The sequence below is a fragment of the Pygocentrus nattereri genome, chromosome 22 (genome assembly GCF_015220715.1).
Source record: "Pygocentrus nattereri isolate fPygNat1 chromosome 22, fPygNat1.pri, whole genome shotgun sequence".
In the NCBI taxonomy this organism is placed as follows: Eukaryota; Metazoa; Chordata; class Actinopteri; order Characiformes; family Serrasalmidae; genus Pygocentrus; species Pygocentrus nattereri.
The window spans coordinates 15,968,780-15,982,717 of NC_051232.1; the positions used below are offsets into that span (position 1 = coordinate 15,968,780).

The 13,938-nt window shown below is 39.6% G+C and overlaps 1 protein-coding gene across 6 annotated transcripts in view; it reads left to right on the top strand.

Annotated features, from left to right (window-relative positions):
* The first annotated feature begins 925 nt into the window (after positions 1 to 925).
* The window catches only part of psme4a (proteasome activator subunit 4a), a 72,435-nt gene continuing 59,422 nt past the window's right edge, over positions 926 to 13,938 (top strand). For 2 of the 6 annotated variants that reach the window (XR_005129363.1, XM_017715011.2), the window contains exons 1-5: positions 926 to 1,033; positions 1,597 to 1,759; positions 9,992 to 10,132; positions 11,062 to 11,178; positions 13,505 to 13,561. Coding sequence is in view for 5 of the 6 variants with exons in the window: in XM_017715011.2 (XP_017570500.2) it covers positions 946 to 1,033; positions 1,597 to 1,759; positions 9,992 to 10,132; positions 11,062 to 11,178; positions 13,505 to 13,561 (566 nt within the window). In the remaining variant the exon portion in view is untranslated. Of the gene's footprint in view, positions 1,034 to 1,596; positions 2,275 to 9,991; positions 10,133 to 11,061; positions 11,179 to 13,504; positions 13,562 to 13,938 lie in introns of those variants that run through there. The other 4 variants (XM_017715013.2, XM_017715012.2, XM_017715016.2 and 1 more) reach the window with 4 other exon arrangements.

Below are 13,938 nucleotides of genomic sequence, written 5' to 3' on the forward strand. Positions count from 1 at the left end.
TGAGAGAGAGAGAGAGAGAGAGAGAGAGAGAGAGAGAGAGAGAGAGAGAGAGAGAGAGAGAGAACTGACTATGAACTGCGTTGTGGATAGTGACACTACTGTTCAAACTGGAATCACTGTTTTCAATAATGCAAGATCAATTTTGCTGCAAATACATGTTAAATATGATTTTAATATAAATACTAATATCCTGTCAATTTCAAACAATAGGAAGTAAAAAGGACATTTTTGATGGGGACTGTGATTCTTTAATCATTAAAAGCTGTACAACATTAAAAATTAATTTATAACAACGTTTGTATCCACACACACATTCTGTAAGCCACTTGTCCTTCTGGGTCACGGCATTTATATACAGATCAGCAAAAACGGAAACTGCCATTGAAAAGTTAGGAATCACTTGTCAGCTTATACTTATAACTTCTACAGTGTCAACTGAAATACTCTAAACTTAAACCAGTGGTTTATTCACAATTAAAGTTTTCTTGGCAACAACAAAGTCACAAAATTGCTTTAAGTTGCTTTGTGACTTTGTTATTGCCAAGAAAACTTTAACTGTGAATTGTGAAGTTATAAGTATAAGCTGACAAGTGATTCCTAACTTTTCAATGGCAGTGTCTGTTTTTGCTGAATAATAAAAATAAAGATATGACAGGCTGCAGGCAAACACACCATAGAATCATATTGTTTTGCTTAAGGCTTAAATCGCTTTTACTGACCTCGGGTGTAAAAGGTCTTTTGGGTACGCTATGTCTGTGATATTGCTGCGTCACGGACGGTAAACAAATAAAAAAACAAACAACTCGTCATACATAACTTACTCAGTAGGTCCGTCAACAGGAAGTGACGAAATTGCCACGTGATTCGATCTCAGTATGAAGTGATTCGCCGATTCCAGGGAATCGCGAGTCGACTCAAAAGCTTTCGATTCCATTCCACTACGTGATGTTAAAGTTTGTTTTGTTGTTTGTTTTTTACGGAGTGGTCACTGTCGACAGCTTGTGTGAAGAATGCATCCTTTCCCAGTGCACACGTAAGTAGATAGGCTTTATTTTAACATTAGGTTTAATAACAAAAAAGTGGCTTTCAATCCACTTCGCCAGTGCAGAAACATCTACCTACCAGAAATGTACAATTCATTTGCTCTCCAAAGTCCGTCTCCAAAATTAAATACACAGACATCTTGAAGAACTAAAGAACAACTCAGGCGGTTGCACATGAAATTAATATGACATGGTCCCTTGTTATTCATACCATCAATTATAAACGTGCATAGTGTACTTAATATTGTATTTTTTGTGTTTTGCCAAATCTCCTTTATGTTTTAACTTTTAAAATCGAGAAAAAATTCTCAGATTATAGATGTTATCACAGATTGTTGTATTTTTCTATTTGTATATATGCCTGTAGATAGGATCTGATATATGTATTCATGTTATATGTCTACACCCTTATTACGGTACAGTGTTGTGCGTCTACTGCTGGCTGCAGAATTTCCTTTGGGATCAATAAAGTATCTCTCTCTCTCTCTCTCTCTCTCTCTCTCTCTCTCTCTCTCTCTCTCTCTCTCTCTCTCTCTCTCTCGCTCTCTCTCAGATTTGTGCAAGAATCGACGCTTGGAACCGACTCCACCTTTTCCCTTCACTTACAGTCGGAGTCGATTCTTCAATCGCTGGATTCGAACAGCTTTGCCGCGCGGGTGGAGCTCTGTTGTGTTGTTGTTAGACCAGCGTTTGGTTGGTCGCCGCAGAAGTGAACGGTAACTAGCAGTAGGAGCGTCTGAAGGAAGTCGGTCAGATGACTAATGAATGACAGTTAACAGTGCTACAAAAGCTGTGGTCATTTTTCTGATAGGGCAGACATAGAGCGAACGATGCCAGAGCGCTCAGTCGACTCAAAGAGTCGCCGCATTTTTTGTTTAACTTTAAATAGGAGGTTCACTTTTCGCGTATAATCTTAGCTTTTGCAAGTCCCTCATCGTGTCCGAAGCTGAACTGGAACAGAAACATCTTACATAGGTATTTCTGATATCGGCGAAGTAGACTAAGCTCGATTAAACGGCTCTAATATGAAAAGAGAAGTCTCTGAAGACTCGGACACGTTAGGCTTCGTTTCCCAGAAAGAAATTATTTACAACAGACTTCTGCCTTATGAGAGCAAATTAGATGCAGAGTCAAATGAAATACTGGCACAGATCAAAGGAAACATTGGTCGGGCCGTCCAACTTAGAGAAATATGGCCAGGGGTGCTGTTTTGGACCAGGAAACTTTCCACGTATGTATCTTCATCTACACCTTTCCGTTAGTTCTCTGTCTTAACAAATTCCACAATCTGTGATCAGAGTCGAAACACTGATTCGTGGAAGTGAAAGGTTCTTGTCGTTATGAGCCTTGTAAGCCTTGTAAGTGGTGTTTCAATGAGTGCTGTGTTTAAGGATAAACGAGGCTCAGGTAAAAATACCTTCCCTCGTGTTTTAAATAGCCTGGTAATGCAGTGGCTGCTTGGGGAAGGGAATACGTCCTACCTGTCCATGGGTCTAAAGACTTCTCCCCCATAGAGTTTTGACACTTTATACAGTGTATATTTGAGGATGCTTCTGGCAGGTAAACTGTGAGGTCAAGGTCTGTGCATACCTTTGGTCCATTTTCATTTCAAAAACCAGTGTTGAAAAATTGGGAAATAGTTTTATAGTTTAACAAACTAAACAAAAGGTCATATAGCAAACGGACAGCAATTGAACTGTTGCGTTTTATTCATTCAAAAGTAACAATTGCTAGCATTTTAATGAGAAAATACATGTGCGGATGTGCACGTATGGTCGCAGAAGCCCAGAAAACAGGCATTCGCGGTTAAGACAGGACTGTTGAGAAGATGGTTCTGGCGTACTGGTAGGCTAAATCACATTTTATATATCGCTGTTTTCGGATTGAAGCCTCGTATTTCCAAAATGGTAACTTTACAGGAGAAGGTAAAAACATACATTACTTGTAATGTAAATCAATGGAACCAGACATTTTTCCAAGTCATTTTGGGGCATTTCTGTTGGTCAATTCATCATGAAATTTCCCAACAATCTAAAGAACTACGGATATTTTCAAACTAAGTCCAAAACCTAAAATAACTACGTTTTTGTTCCGACAGCAGCGATACACATTTGTTATATTATTTGACGTGCATAGCTTTGATCTATCTGCACAAAAAAGAAACAAATACGAGGATGTGCGTATCGGACTCCCGCCATTTAAGAGCAAAATGAAAGAGAAAAGGTCATGTTGCCCAACAATGATGAGAGAAAAGTAAAAAAAACTGATCCAGTCATGTGTTACAGGTAGGTGAACTCAGTTATAGCAGTTGTGTTGCTCCAGACGTGAGAATTAAAACTGAGAGTTGTAGGCTACTCTTTGTTCATGTTGCTCTTATAATACTTACTGTTATGCCTGGAGTCATTCAGGCCCCCAAGTGCTGCTCCAACAGCCAAAGTCTTTAGTGTGAACGAGTGACGTCTTTAGTGTAAACGAGTGACGTTTAGTTTAAAAACATCTGGGAACAAAACGTGCTGGGTTTTATTGCTGCACATTACGTTATGTTCCTCCAAGTCTAACCGTGAAATACTTGATGCTAGAGCTTGGGTCAGGCAACCTCAAGGGGACATCTCAGCACATTTGGTCAGAGAACATAATTGCACCATAGTCCATTGAAATTATAGTTTAACTTGAGTTGACTCCACACTCCTGTCTTACCCACAGGCATCTTATTTTATTGGTCTGTTTTGAAATATTAGGTTCTGAAAACGTCCAAATGCATACTTTTCCACTGGGGATTTTTTTAAGAACACAATTGGACCACTAAAACCACTGTTGTACCTTTGAGGGTATATTTACATTGTTTGTACATTGATGAATGAAAAATGTCCCTGTGCAGTACCTTTATTTCTAACAGTGTACATGTTTACAACTAGGCACTTCACCAGGTACCTACGCTCCTATTAGGTCCTTAGGAAACAACTAGGGAGGGCTTACACATGCAATGGACCCACATACAGTGTTCTTACTGGTTCCATTACTGGCTGGAATGGTGTTGCTTTTCGGTCCATGTTTTTAAACTTTAATTAGAGAGGCATGTGTTGTAACATGAAATTTCTGCCCACATTAGCATCATCATTTTACAGTGATTGCAAAATGTCATGTAATAAGGCCAATAGGCAGAAATGCTCATGTTTCAATGGGCTGCTATTTAAAGCATTCAGTGAGTGTGTAAATCCTGCTTGTGATCCCATCTGTGAAACTGGATGTAGTGAGTAAACAGCAAACACTGAGTATTACACAATTTGGAGATGCTTGCTGCCATCTGACCCCACCAACAGCTGTGTTGATCAAGTCTGAAAATCCCCCACTTTACCTTTTGAAATACGTTTTGCGAATGTTGTGTTCTTAAGGAGAAATAGGGGAGTGCAGTACAATGATATTTTATTATATGTTAAAGCACATTATGCTTTTCAGAGCATAATATAGATACTGTCAGTGTTTAAGAACACTAACACTAAACACTAACTGCATGTCTTATTTCAAAAGAACATAACTAGATTTTTGCTTGGATTCAGTGTAGAGGAGCGTGTGAAATGTTGAATAAAATTTAGGGTGTACTACTTGGTGTTTATTCATATGCTGCTGCATATCATGTATCGTAAGAAAGCAAATTTAGGGAAATTCTTTTGACAGATAATCAGCTGTCATTAGTGAAAAGTGGCAAGCCTAAAATCTAAGCACCTGGCCTATCTGGTTCTGAAATGAGACTGATTGAACAACATTTGAAGTCATTGTATATTATACTTGATATATGCACACTTAGAAGTTCACATTTTACCATATTTCCCACCTCAGGTGGGAATATATGCTGAATTTGTCAATATGGTGGATTATTACTTGAGTGGACATTTGCACTATACTGCCAAAAGTATTTGCTCGTCTGCCTTCACATGCATATGAACTTGAGTGACATCCCATTTTAATCCATAGGGTTTAATATGATGTCGGCCCACCCTTTGCAGCTATAACAGCTTCAACTCTCCTGGGAAGGCTTTCCACAAGGTTTAAGAATGTGTTGTGAATGTTAAGACCTCCTATGTCTAGGGGAAAATTTAAGGCCATACATTAAAAAATAAATAAATGAGCCACTGCCATCCAACTGCCAGACCAAGACACTACCAGCTACAAATAATTGACCATTTATCAGCATTTATTTCTTCACTAACAAAGGTTCAGGTGCTTGGTCTGGTCAGATGGAAGCTGATGGCACAGATATGACCACTGGAACAGCCCTCTCCTTATGCACTGCCTCAATGGCCCTTAAGTAACTGGAGCGCCCCTGCCATACTCAATCAGTCCCATCCAGATACCAATAGGGGAAAAGTGATTACAAGGGGAAAAAAAGCAAAAAAAACAAAACACCATACAACCCCCAAGATTGTAACACACTGATGTTGGACAAGAAGGTCTCCACTCTAATTTATCCCAAAGGTGTTCTATCAGGTTGAGGTCAGGACTCTGTGCAGGCCAGTCACGTTCTTCCACATCAAACTCTCTCATCCATGTTTTTATGCACCTTGCTTTGTACACTGGTGCACAGTCATGTTGGAACCGGAAGGAGCCATCCCCAAACTGTTGCTGAAGCATTAAGAGTTCCTTTCACTGGAACTAAGGGGCTGAGCCCAACTCCTGAAAAACAACCCCACACCATAATCCCCCCTCCACCAAACTTTGTACTCAGCACAATGCAGTCAGACTAGTACCGTTCTCCTGGCAACTGCCCAACCCAGACTCTTCCATCAGATTGCAAGATGGAGAAGCGTGGTTCTTCACTCCAGAGAACATTTAGTTGTGAGGAAATTTCACAACTGGTGCACAGGTGGCGTCTTATCACAGTACCATGCTGGAATTCACTGAGCTCCTGAGAGCGACCCATTCTTTCACAAATGTTTGTAGAAGCAGTCTGTAGGTCTAGGTGCTTGGTTTTATATACCTGTGGCCATGGAAGTGATTGGAACACTTGAATTCAATGATTTATAGTGAATACTTTTGGAAATGGTGTATTTTGACAATTACCAAAGAGTCAGATTTTTTTCAATCATGCAACTTGCATACTAATGACTGATGATTAATTGAGAGTAAATTCCAATTGATCTATTATGAAAGCCACCCATAATTATGGGCATAATTTTACAACTTTGTTTCTGTGAACTAAGTGTAGTCTAGTACGAAATCAGTGTTTTGGTTTAAAGACTGATCATTTGGACCTGTTCACGAGCTTATAGCCTAATAACCAGGCACACTGCCGTAAGTGGGTCAGAACTTCTTATACAGTCACTTTTTCCTAATGCCCTTTTGGCACAGCTTTGGTACTGCCGGCTCAGGGATGGAAACTGTGGCAGCCAGAGCTGTACAACAAGCCAAAACTTCAATGTGTAAGTGGTTTGTATTTCAGCATAGACAAAGTAACTAAAGAAATGAAGAGACTGCCCTGTTGATAATTGTTTTTGAATTATATATATATATATGTTGTCTTTCTTGATTTGGTAGGTCTTATGGGTGCAAATCAGACATAAACCTTGTAGTTATTCTTTTGGCATTTCAGTATCTTTGAAATTTAAATCGTTATTTCTGACCAAACTCTTTTATTGTAATTGATTTGACAGTACAGTACTGCAGAAGTCCATATGCAAATGGGCCTCTAATCAATCACTAAGGATAAGGTTCCTAGACCCAAATTATGCGCAAGCCTGGACTTAATGGGACCTTACTGGTTAAATTACATCAAGTCAAAGTTTATTTGAATAGCACTTATTTTTACAACAAGCATTGTCACAAAGCAGCTTTACAGCAAAAATCCAGGTCCAAGTGCTCATGAGCAGCAAGGAAAAACTCCCTAAGGTCAAGAGAAAGAAACCTTGGGAGAAGCCTATCCTCCAGCCACATTTACATGCAGCCTAATAATCTGTAATAATCTAGCTAATAGCTCAAACAAAATGGAATACGTCCATGTAAACAATAGTCTAGTCCGATTAATGCCATTTGGAATACAATTTCTGTCCGAATGAACAAAGTGGGTGATCCTGTAAATAATCCATTAAATAGAAGAGTAATAGCCATGTTAACGCCTGAATCTGATTACAATCCAATCGGAACATGTAAATCCGTTCTGCATGTGCGTCACGTCATAGTGAGAGTTTATACCATTCGACATGGTTGAGCAGAACCTGGCCTGCAGACTAGACAAAGTTTATCCTCTGGTCTTTAAAAGACAGTGGTGGGACAGACGTCCAGCTTATGTGTCTCAGAGCATGACGTCTTGCTCTCGGCCTTCTTTAATAAGGACACGTGAAGGATGTTTTTCTGAGTCTGGCATCATTTTAAAGCAATTAAAAACACTAGCACTGCTCACTGCTGCTCATCTCACTCTGATTGGATCTCACGTGATGTTCGCTGTCATGGTAATGTTTACTCTAAGTGGTTCTCCATACATGCGCGTCAATTTGGATCAGATTACTTGTAGTGAACATGTAAACGAAGATTTTCCATCAGATTGTGAACAGAGTGCGCATAAAAACACCTCAGTCTGAATCTGTAATCTGATTCAATCATATTGGCAAAAAGTCTTTGCATGTAAACACAGCTGAATACAAGAGCAACATAAACAAAAAATAGGGTTTTACCAAATATTAAAAAACAAAAGGGTCAAATTGGGGGAAGTGATGGTTATGACTAAAAAGTTTGAGTCTGTGCATGCAGCAGTATCATTAATAGGGTATGTTCATGCAGATGAGGTTTGCACAGCCCTCTGTTTTGTGCGTTCGCTTCTGGTGATAGGGTGTTCCAGTTGTTGTTGAGATAGAGGGGTAGGGAGAAGTAGAGTTATATTGCCCTCTAAACAGAGGGTTTTCAGACACTCACTCCAAACGGAGGCTTTGTAGAGACTCACTCCAAACGGAGGTTTGTCACAGGCTCGCTCCAAACGGAGGGTTTTCAGAGGCCCGCTCCAAACAGAGGGTTTTCAGAGGCCCGCTCCAAACAGAGGGTTTTCAGAGGCCCGCTCCAAACGGAGGGTTTTCAGACCCTCGCTCCAAACGGAGGGTTTTCAGACCCTCGCTCCAAATGGAGGGTTTTCAGACCCTCGCTCCAAATGGAGGGTTTTCAGACCCTCGCTCCAAATGGAGGGTTTTCCGAGGCTCGCTCCAAACGGAGGGTTTTCCGAGGCTCGCTCCAAACGGAGGGTTTTCCGAGGCTCGCTCCAAACGGAGGGTTTTCAGAGGCTCGCTCCAAACGGAGGGTTTTCAGAGGCCCGCTCCAAACGGAGGGTTTTCAGAGGCTCGCTCCAAACGGAGGGTTTTCAGAGGCTCGCTCCAAACGGAGGGTTTTCAGAGGCTCGCTCCAAACGGAGGGTTTTCAGAGGCCCGCTCCAAACGGAGGGTTTTCAGAGGCTCGCTCCAAACGGAGGGTTTTCAGAGGCCCGCTCCAAACGGAGGGTTTTCAGAGGCCCGCTCCAAACGGAGGGTTTTCAGAGGCCCGCTCCAAACGGAGGGTTTTCAGAGGCCCGCTCCAAACGGAGGGTTTTCAGAGGCCCGCTCCAAACGGAGGGTTTTCAGAGGCCCGCTCCAAATGGTGGGTGTTCAGAGGCTCGCTCCAAACGGAGGGTTTTCAGAGTCTCCGTTTTTCACAGCCTCTGTTTGTCAGAGACCCGCTCCAAGCAGAGGGTTTTCTGAGGCTCACTCCAAGCGGAGGGTTTCCCGAGGCTCACTCCAAACGGAGGGTTTTCAGAGGCTCCGTTTTTCACAGCCTCCGTTTTTCAGAGACTCACTCCAAATGGAGGGTTTTCAGACCCTCGCTCCAAATGGAGGGTTTTCAGACCCTCGCTCCAAACGGAGGGTTTTCAGACCCTCGCTCCAAACGGAGGGTTTTCCGAGGCTCGCTCCAAACGGAGGGTTTTCAGAGGCTCGCTCCAAACGGAGGGTTTTCAGAGGCTCGCTCCAAACGGAGGGTTTTCAGTGGCTCGCTCCAAACGGAGGGTTTTCAGTGGCTCGCTCCAAACGGAGGGTTTTCATAGACTCGCTCCAAACGGAGGGTTGTCAGATCCTCACTCCAACCGGAGGGTTGTCAGATCCTCGCTCCAACCGGAGGGTTTTCAGATCCTCGCTCCAAAAGGATGGTTTTCAGATCCTCGCTCCAAACAGAGGGTTTTCCGAGGCTCGCTCCAAACAGAGGGTTTTCATAGACTCGCTCCAAACGGAGGGTTGTCAGATCCTCACTCCAAACAGAGGGTTTTCAGATCCTCGCTCCAAACGGAGGGTTTGACTGACTGGAAGATTATTCCAAAGCTGGAGGTTTTTGTATGAAAGGGCTGTACCCCTGGTGTAACTTCTTTAATTCTTGGTTGCTAAGTGTAAGCCAGCACATTGTGATATTGTGAAACAAATAAAAAAGAAATACATTTACAAATCAAACGTGTAAATTGCTGGTATTCTAAGAACAATAAATGGCTGCTTCAGAGGCCAAACTTCCACATAACTAAATGTAATTGGGAATCCTTTTTTTTGAGGAGAGCAATTGAGAGGAGCAAAAATGCAACCAACCAGTGAACTTTGGAGGAGTGGAAAAAATACAACTGCAGATTTCTTTTGCAAACTGAAAGATACACACACACACACACGCACAAACATGTAAGTGGCAACAGTTTGATACAGTAAATCCTGAAAAATTTGATATTACATTTATTTATTACTAGTGTGTAATTTTTTAAATAAATAAAATAATAAAATACAAATTTTCTGCCTTTTGTTATAACCGTGAAAAATGATTAACATACTGTTTTGAAATTACGTGAACAAAGTGTCTCAAAAGTGTCAAAGTGTCTCAAAAATTTGCACAGTTTTGTAGAGTATTGTAGAAGTTATTTCACTTCAGTATATCTGTTGACCTTTATATGCTCCATGTTGCTACAGGTACATTCGGCTGTATGGCAGGAAGTTCAGCAAAGAGGACCATGTTCTGTTTATCAAGCTCCTGTACGAGCTGGTGACCCTTCCCAAGCTGGAGATCAGCATGATGCAGGGTTTTGCCCGTCTCCTCATCAGCTTGCTCAAGTAAGGCTAGACCCTCCACACTTACAGTGTATCACAAAGTGAGTACACCCCTCACATTTCTGCAGATATTTAAGTATAACTTTTCATGGGACAACACTGACAAAATCACACTTTGACACAATGAAAAGTAGTCTGTGTGCAGCTTATATAACAGTGTAAATTTATTCTTCTCTTAAAATAACTCAATATACAGCCATTAATGTCTAAACCACACATAAACTCCAATATGTACTGTGAAATACTTAAGCAGAGCATGATCCTCTCCCTCCGGAAACTGGGTCGCAGGGCAGTGTTTCAGCATGATAATGACCCCAAACACACTTCTAAGATGACCACTGCTTTATTGAAGAGGCTGAGGGTTAAGGTGATGGACTGGCCAAGCATGTCTCCAGACCTAAACCCAATAGAACATCTTTGGGGCATCCTCAAGCGGAAGGTGGAGGAGCGCAAAGTCTCGAATATCCACCAGCTCTGTGATGTTGTTATGGAGGAGTGGAAAAGCATTCCAGTGCTAACCTGTGAAGCTCTGGTAAACTCCATGCCCAGGAGAGTTCTGGAAAATAATGGTGGCCACACAAAATATTGACACTTCAGGAACTGTCTCTTAGGGGTGTACTCACTTTTGTTGCAGGTGGTTTAGACATTAATGGCTGTATATTGAGTTATTCTGAGGGAATATACTTTTAATATCTGCAGAAATGTGTGGGGTGTACTCACTTTTGTGATACACTGTATGTGTCAATATAAAAGAAGTTTATTATATATGTTTGTATTTGGCTCAGGGTTTCAGGGCAGTTGTTGCAAACATAAGTATCCAGCTCTAATTATCTGTCATGTATAATGGACTTCTGTCAGTAACTAATTTAGTCATTTTAACTGGATGGTAATGTAAAATCTTAATAAACTTGTGTAAGTACATGTCCTTTCAGAAAAAGAGAGTTGCTATCTAGAGATGACCTGGAATTACCGTGGAGACCCTTATACGAGTTACAGGAGAGGATCCTGTATTCAAAAACAGAACACCTTGGCCTGAACTGGTTCCCCAGGTACAAAGATACTTCTCTTTATCTGAAGAGTGAGGTACAACAAACAATGAATTACATTTTTTCTTAGCATTTGCAGTCAAGCTCCTTTATAGTTCAATTTCTTATTAGTTTTTAAAACTGCCAAATATCACAATTTATTTCCTAAAATTATTACTTTGCCTAAAGGGTTTTAAAAAAAAAAAGTTTCAGATTTTCTGTATGATCAAATGATTCACCATGTAAACAGTCACTCAGAATAATTTGTTGTAAAATGTTCCATTGTAGAGAAACTTATCCAAAATTGTTAATTGTTAACAGTGTTGATAATAAGAACCAGACATCCAAGGCATGTAATACCTCTAGAAGCTGCATCACAGAATTTTTTTTACAACACTCACCAAGTGCTTTATTAGGAAAACTAAACTAAGTAAAGGTTAGATTCTTGCTAATCTTTGAATGAAAGATCAAAAATAAAATGTAATCATGAATATCTTTTTAAGCTCATTTTGCTCATGATTACCAGGGGTGCCAATGTTTATGGAGGGCATTGTATATGCTACATTGCCATTGGCATATAGCAAGTCCAGTGCCTTGTTTTTCCTAGTGGGAAAACTGATGTAGTGTTTGAATGTGGGCAGAATGCAGGAGAGATTGGCATGAAGAAAGTACCCAGAGGTGATGAACTTGGCTTTGGGAGACATTGCATGTGGAGATAACGACAACACAAAACTGTATATATTCAAACATCTGTAAAGCTGCTTTGTGACAGCATTGTTGTAAAAAGCGCTATACAAATAAACTTGAATTGAATTGAATTGAATTGATATGCACACCACTATCGTAATAACATGAGAAATTTCACTAGGCAGGTAGTATGGTGTCATGCTACCTGCTAGTGGCTGGAGGTGTTCCTTTACAGTAATATGACCAGGATTGCACCATTTACTGTTTACAAATATTGCTAAACTGCAAGAATCAGTTTCACAAATCATAACACAAAACTACACTCCCATCATTTCTACTCACTCCAAGCTAACACTATTAGTCCATTATGTAGGATCTCACATTGCCCTTTATCACAGATTACACTGTAGGTTTGTAGCTTCTCAGTTTTTTCTGTTGCTCTGCAACCCCAGAAGGCCTTGCAAATCTCCTGTGGGATGATGGGTATGTAGTGTAATAATTTTTTGTTGTTGTTTTGTTTGTTTTTTCTGTTTGTGTATTTATTTATTTTTTATTACAAATATCCATTTAAACAAGAGCAACATTCACTTATTAAAAGAAAATGGAAACAAAAATGAAAACCATTCAGATAAAACTGAATAGCTCTAACACAGTTATTTCATTTACAAAATGTTTTGCTGCAGGCATAATTTCACTAATGCAGAAATGTAATTACATAGATTTGTGCACACAAGATTTTCTCTGGCAAATTTCATTTTATGTATATAAGATCATGTTTATTATAAAACGCTCTTCAGTGTCAAAAAGGTTAATCAAAAAGTAATAAAATATAGTGAACTTTAAGGGGAGTTTCTTTACCAGTCTTTTTTATGAAGTCTAAAAAAAAGATCAACAAAAATGTTATTATGTTTTGTTGGTGTTTTTTTTATCAACATTACATATAAAAATTTGGTTCTGTGGTGGTTTTGGACAGTGAATAAAATTACTATATTTGCATGATTGACATCACAACCCCTGTAAAGATATCTGGGCTGCTAAGTTTCTCTACAATAACCCAGTTCAGAACACTCTGAGTGACTTTGTTTACATCTCAACAATTAAATTGTGCAACAATGGAAAAATTAGAAAAATTTATGAAATTCCACTTTATGCCTGAGCAGTCAAGAGTTGTTTCATTTTGCTTTACTATTTAAAAATAATTGTGTAACTATAAATGCCATGTATTTATGCAATAAATTATGTTTAAGTTTCATTTATATTGTATATCAACAGGATCAAGTTTTCACATCTGACATTTTCCATTTGTTTTGATGTTAAGCGTGTCAAAACATGCTAGAAATCTAAAAAAAAAATTTCACAAACAAGACTGCATGCACATCAGTAACTTTTTAAAAATGTCTCCTCTTTTTCAGCCCCACCAATAATTTTGACTTCTAAGGGTTAAATTCCGTCTCACTTATAATCTCACAGGTCTTAGGCCTTGTGTTTCTTATCAACAACCTTTAAAACACAGTAATGCAAACTGCATATTTTGCATTTTATAAGAATATTTAATAAATTCAGTTTTAGTTTTGGCTGGCTTAAACTAAATTAAACACCAAATCAGTAACTTATTACTTTAGTCCATGCTGTGCTGAGTTTGTCTTTGTATCTCTACATTTAGTTCTCTGCGGCCACGCTCTGCTTCTAAGCACATAATCATAAAAATTGCTCAGAGGTGGTAAGAATATTTGCATTTTTGTATTGCCTTTTGATTTCCATTTCACCTGCACTTTCAGGCACTGTGTCAAGTATTGGAACAATATTAATTGCATGGCATATTGCAAAGAAGAAAAATCACCTGACACTTCAACCTAGTTTTAACAATTGAATTGTCAACTATTAACAAACAGGCCTACAGCAGGCAAACTGGCTAATAAACTAGTGAAGTTGTGCATCATTCTGGTGTTATGCCCATATTTGGATCTCTGAAGCTTGAATTCTCTTGGGCCAAAATGAATGGATCTTTCAAACAAAAACAATTCAGTTTCAAGCCCATCCACTGTCCCCGAAAGGTGTTATTAACAAATATCAAATACAGAAACATTACTCTCTGCT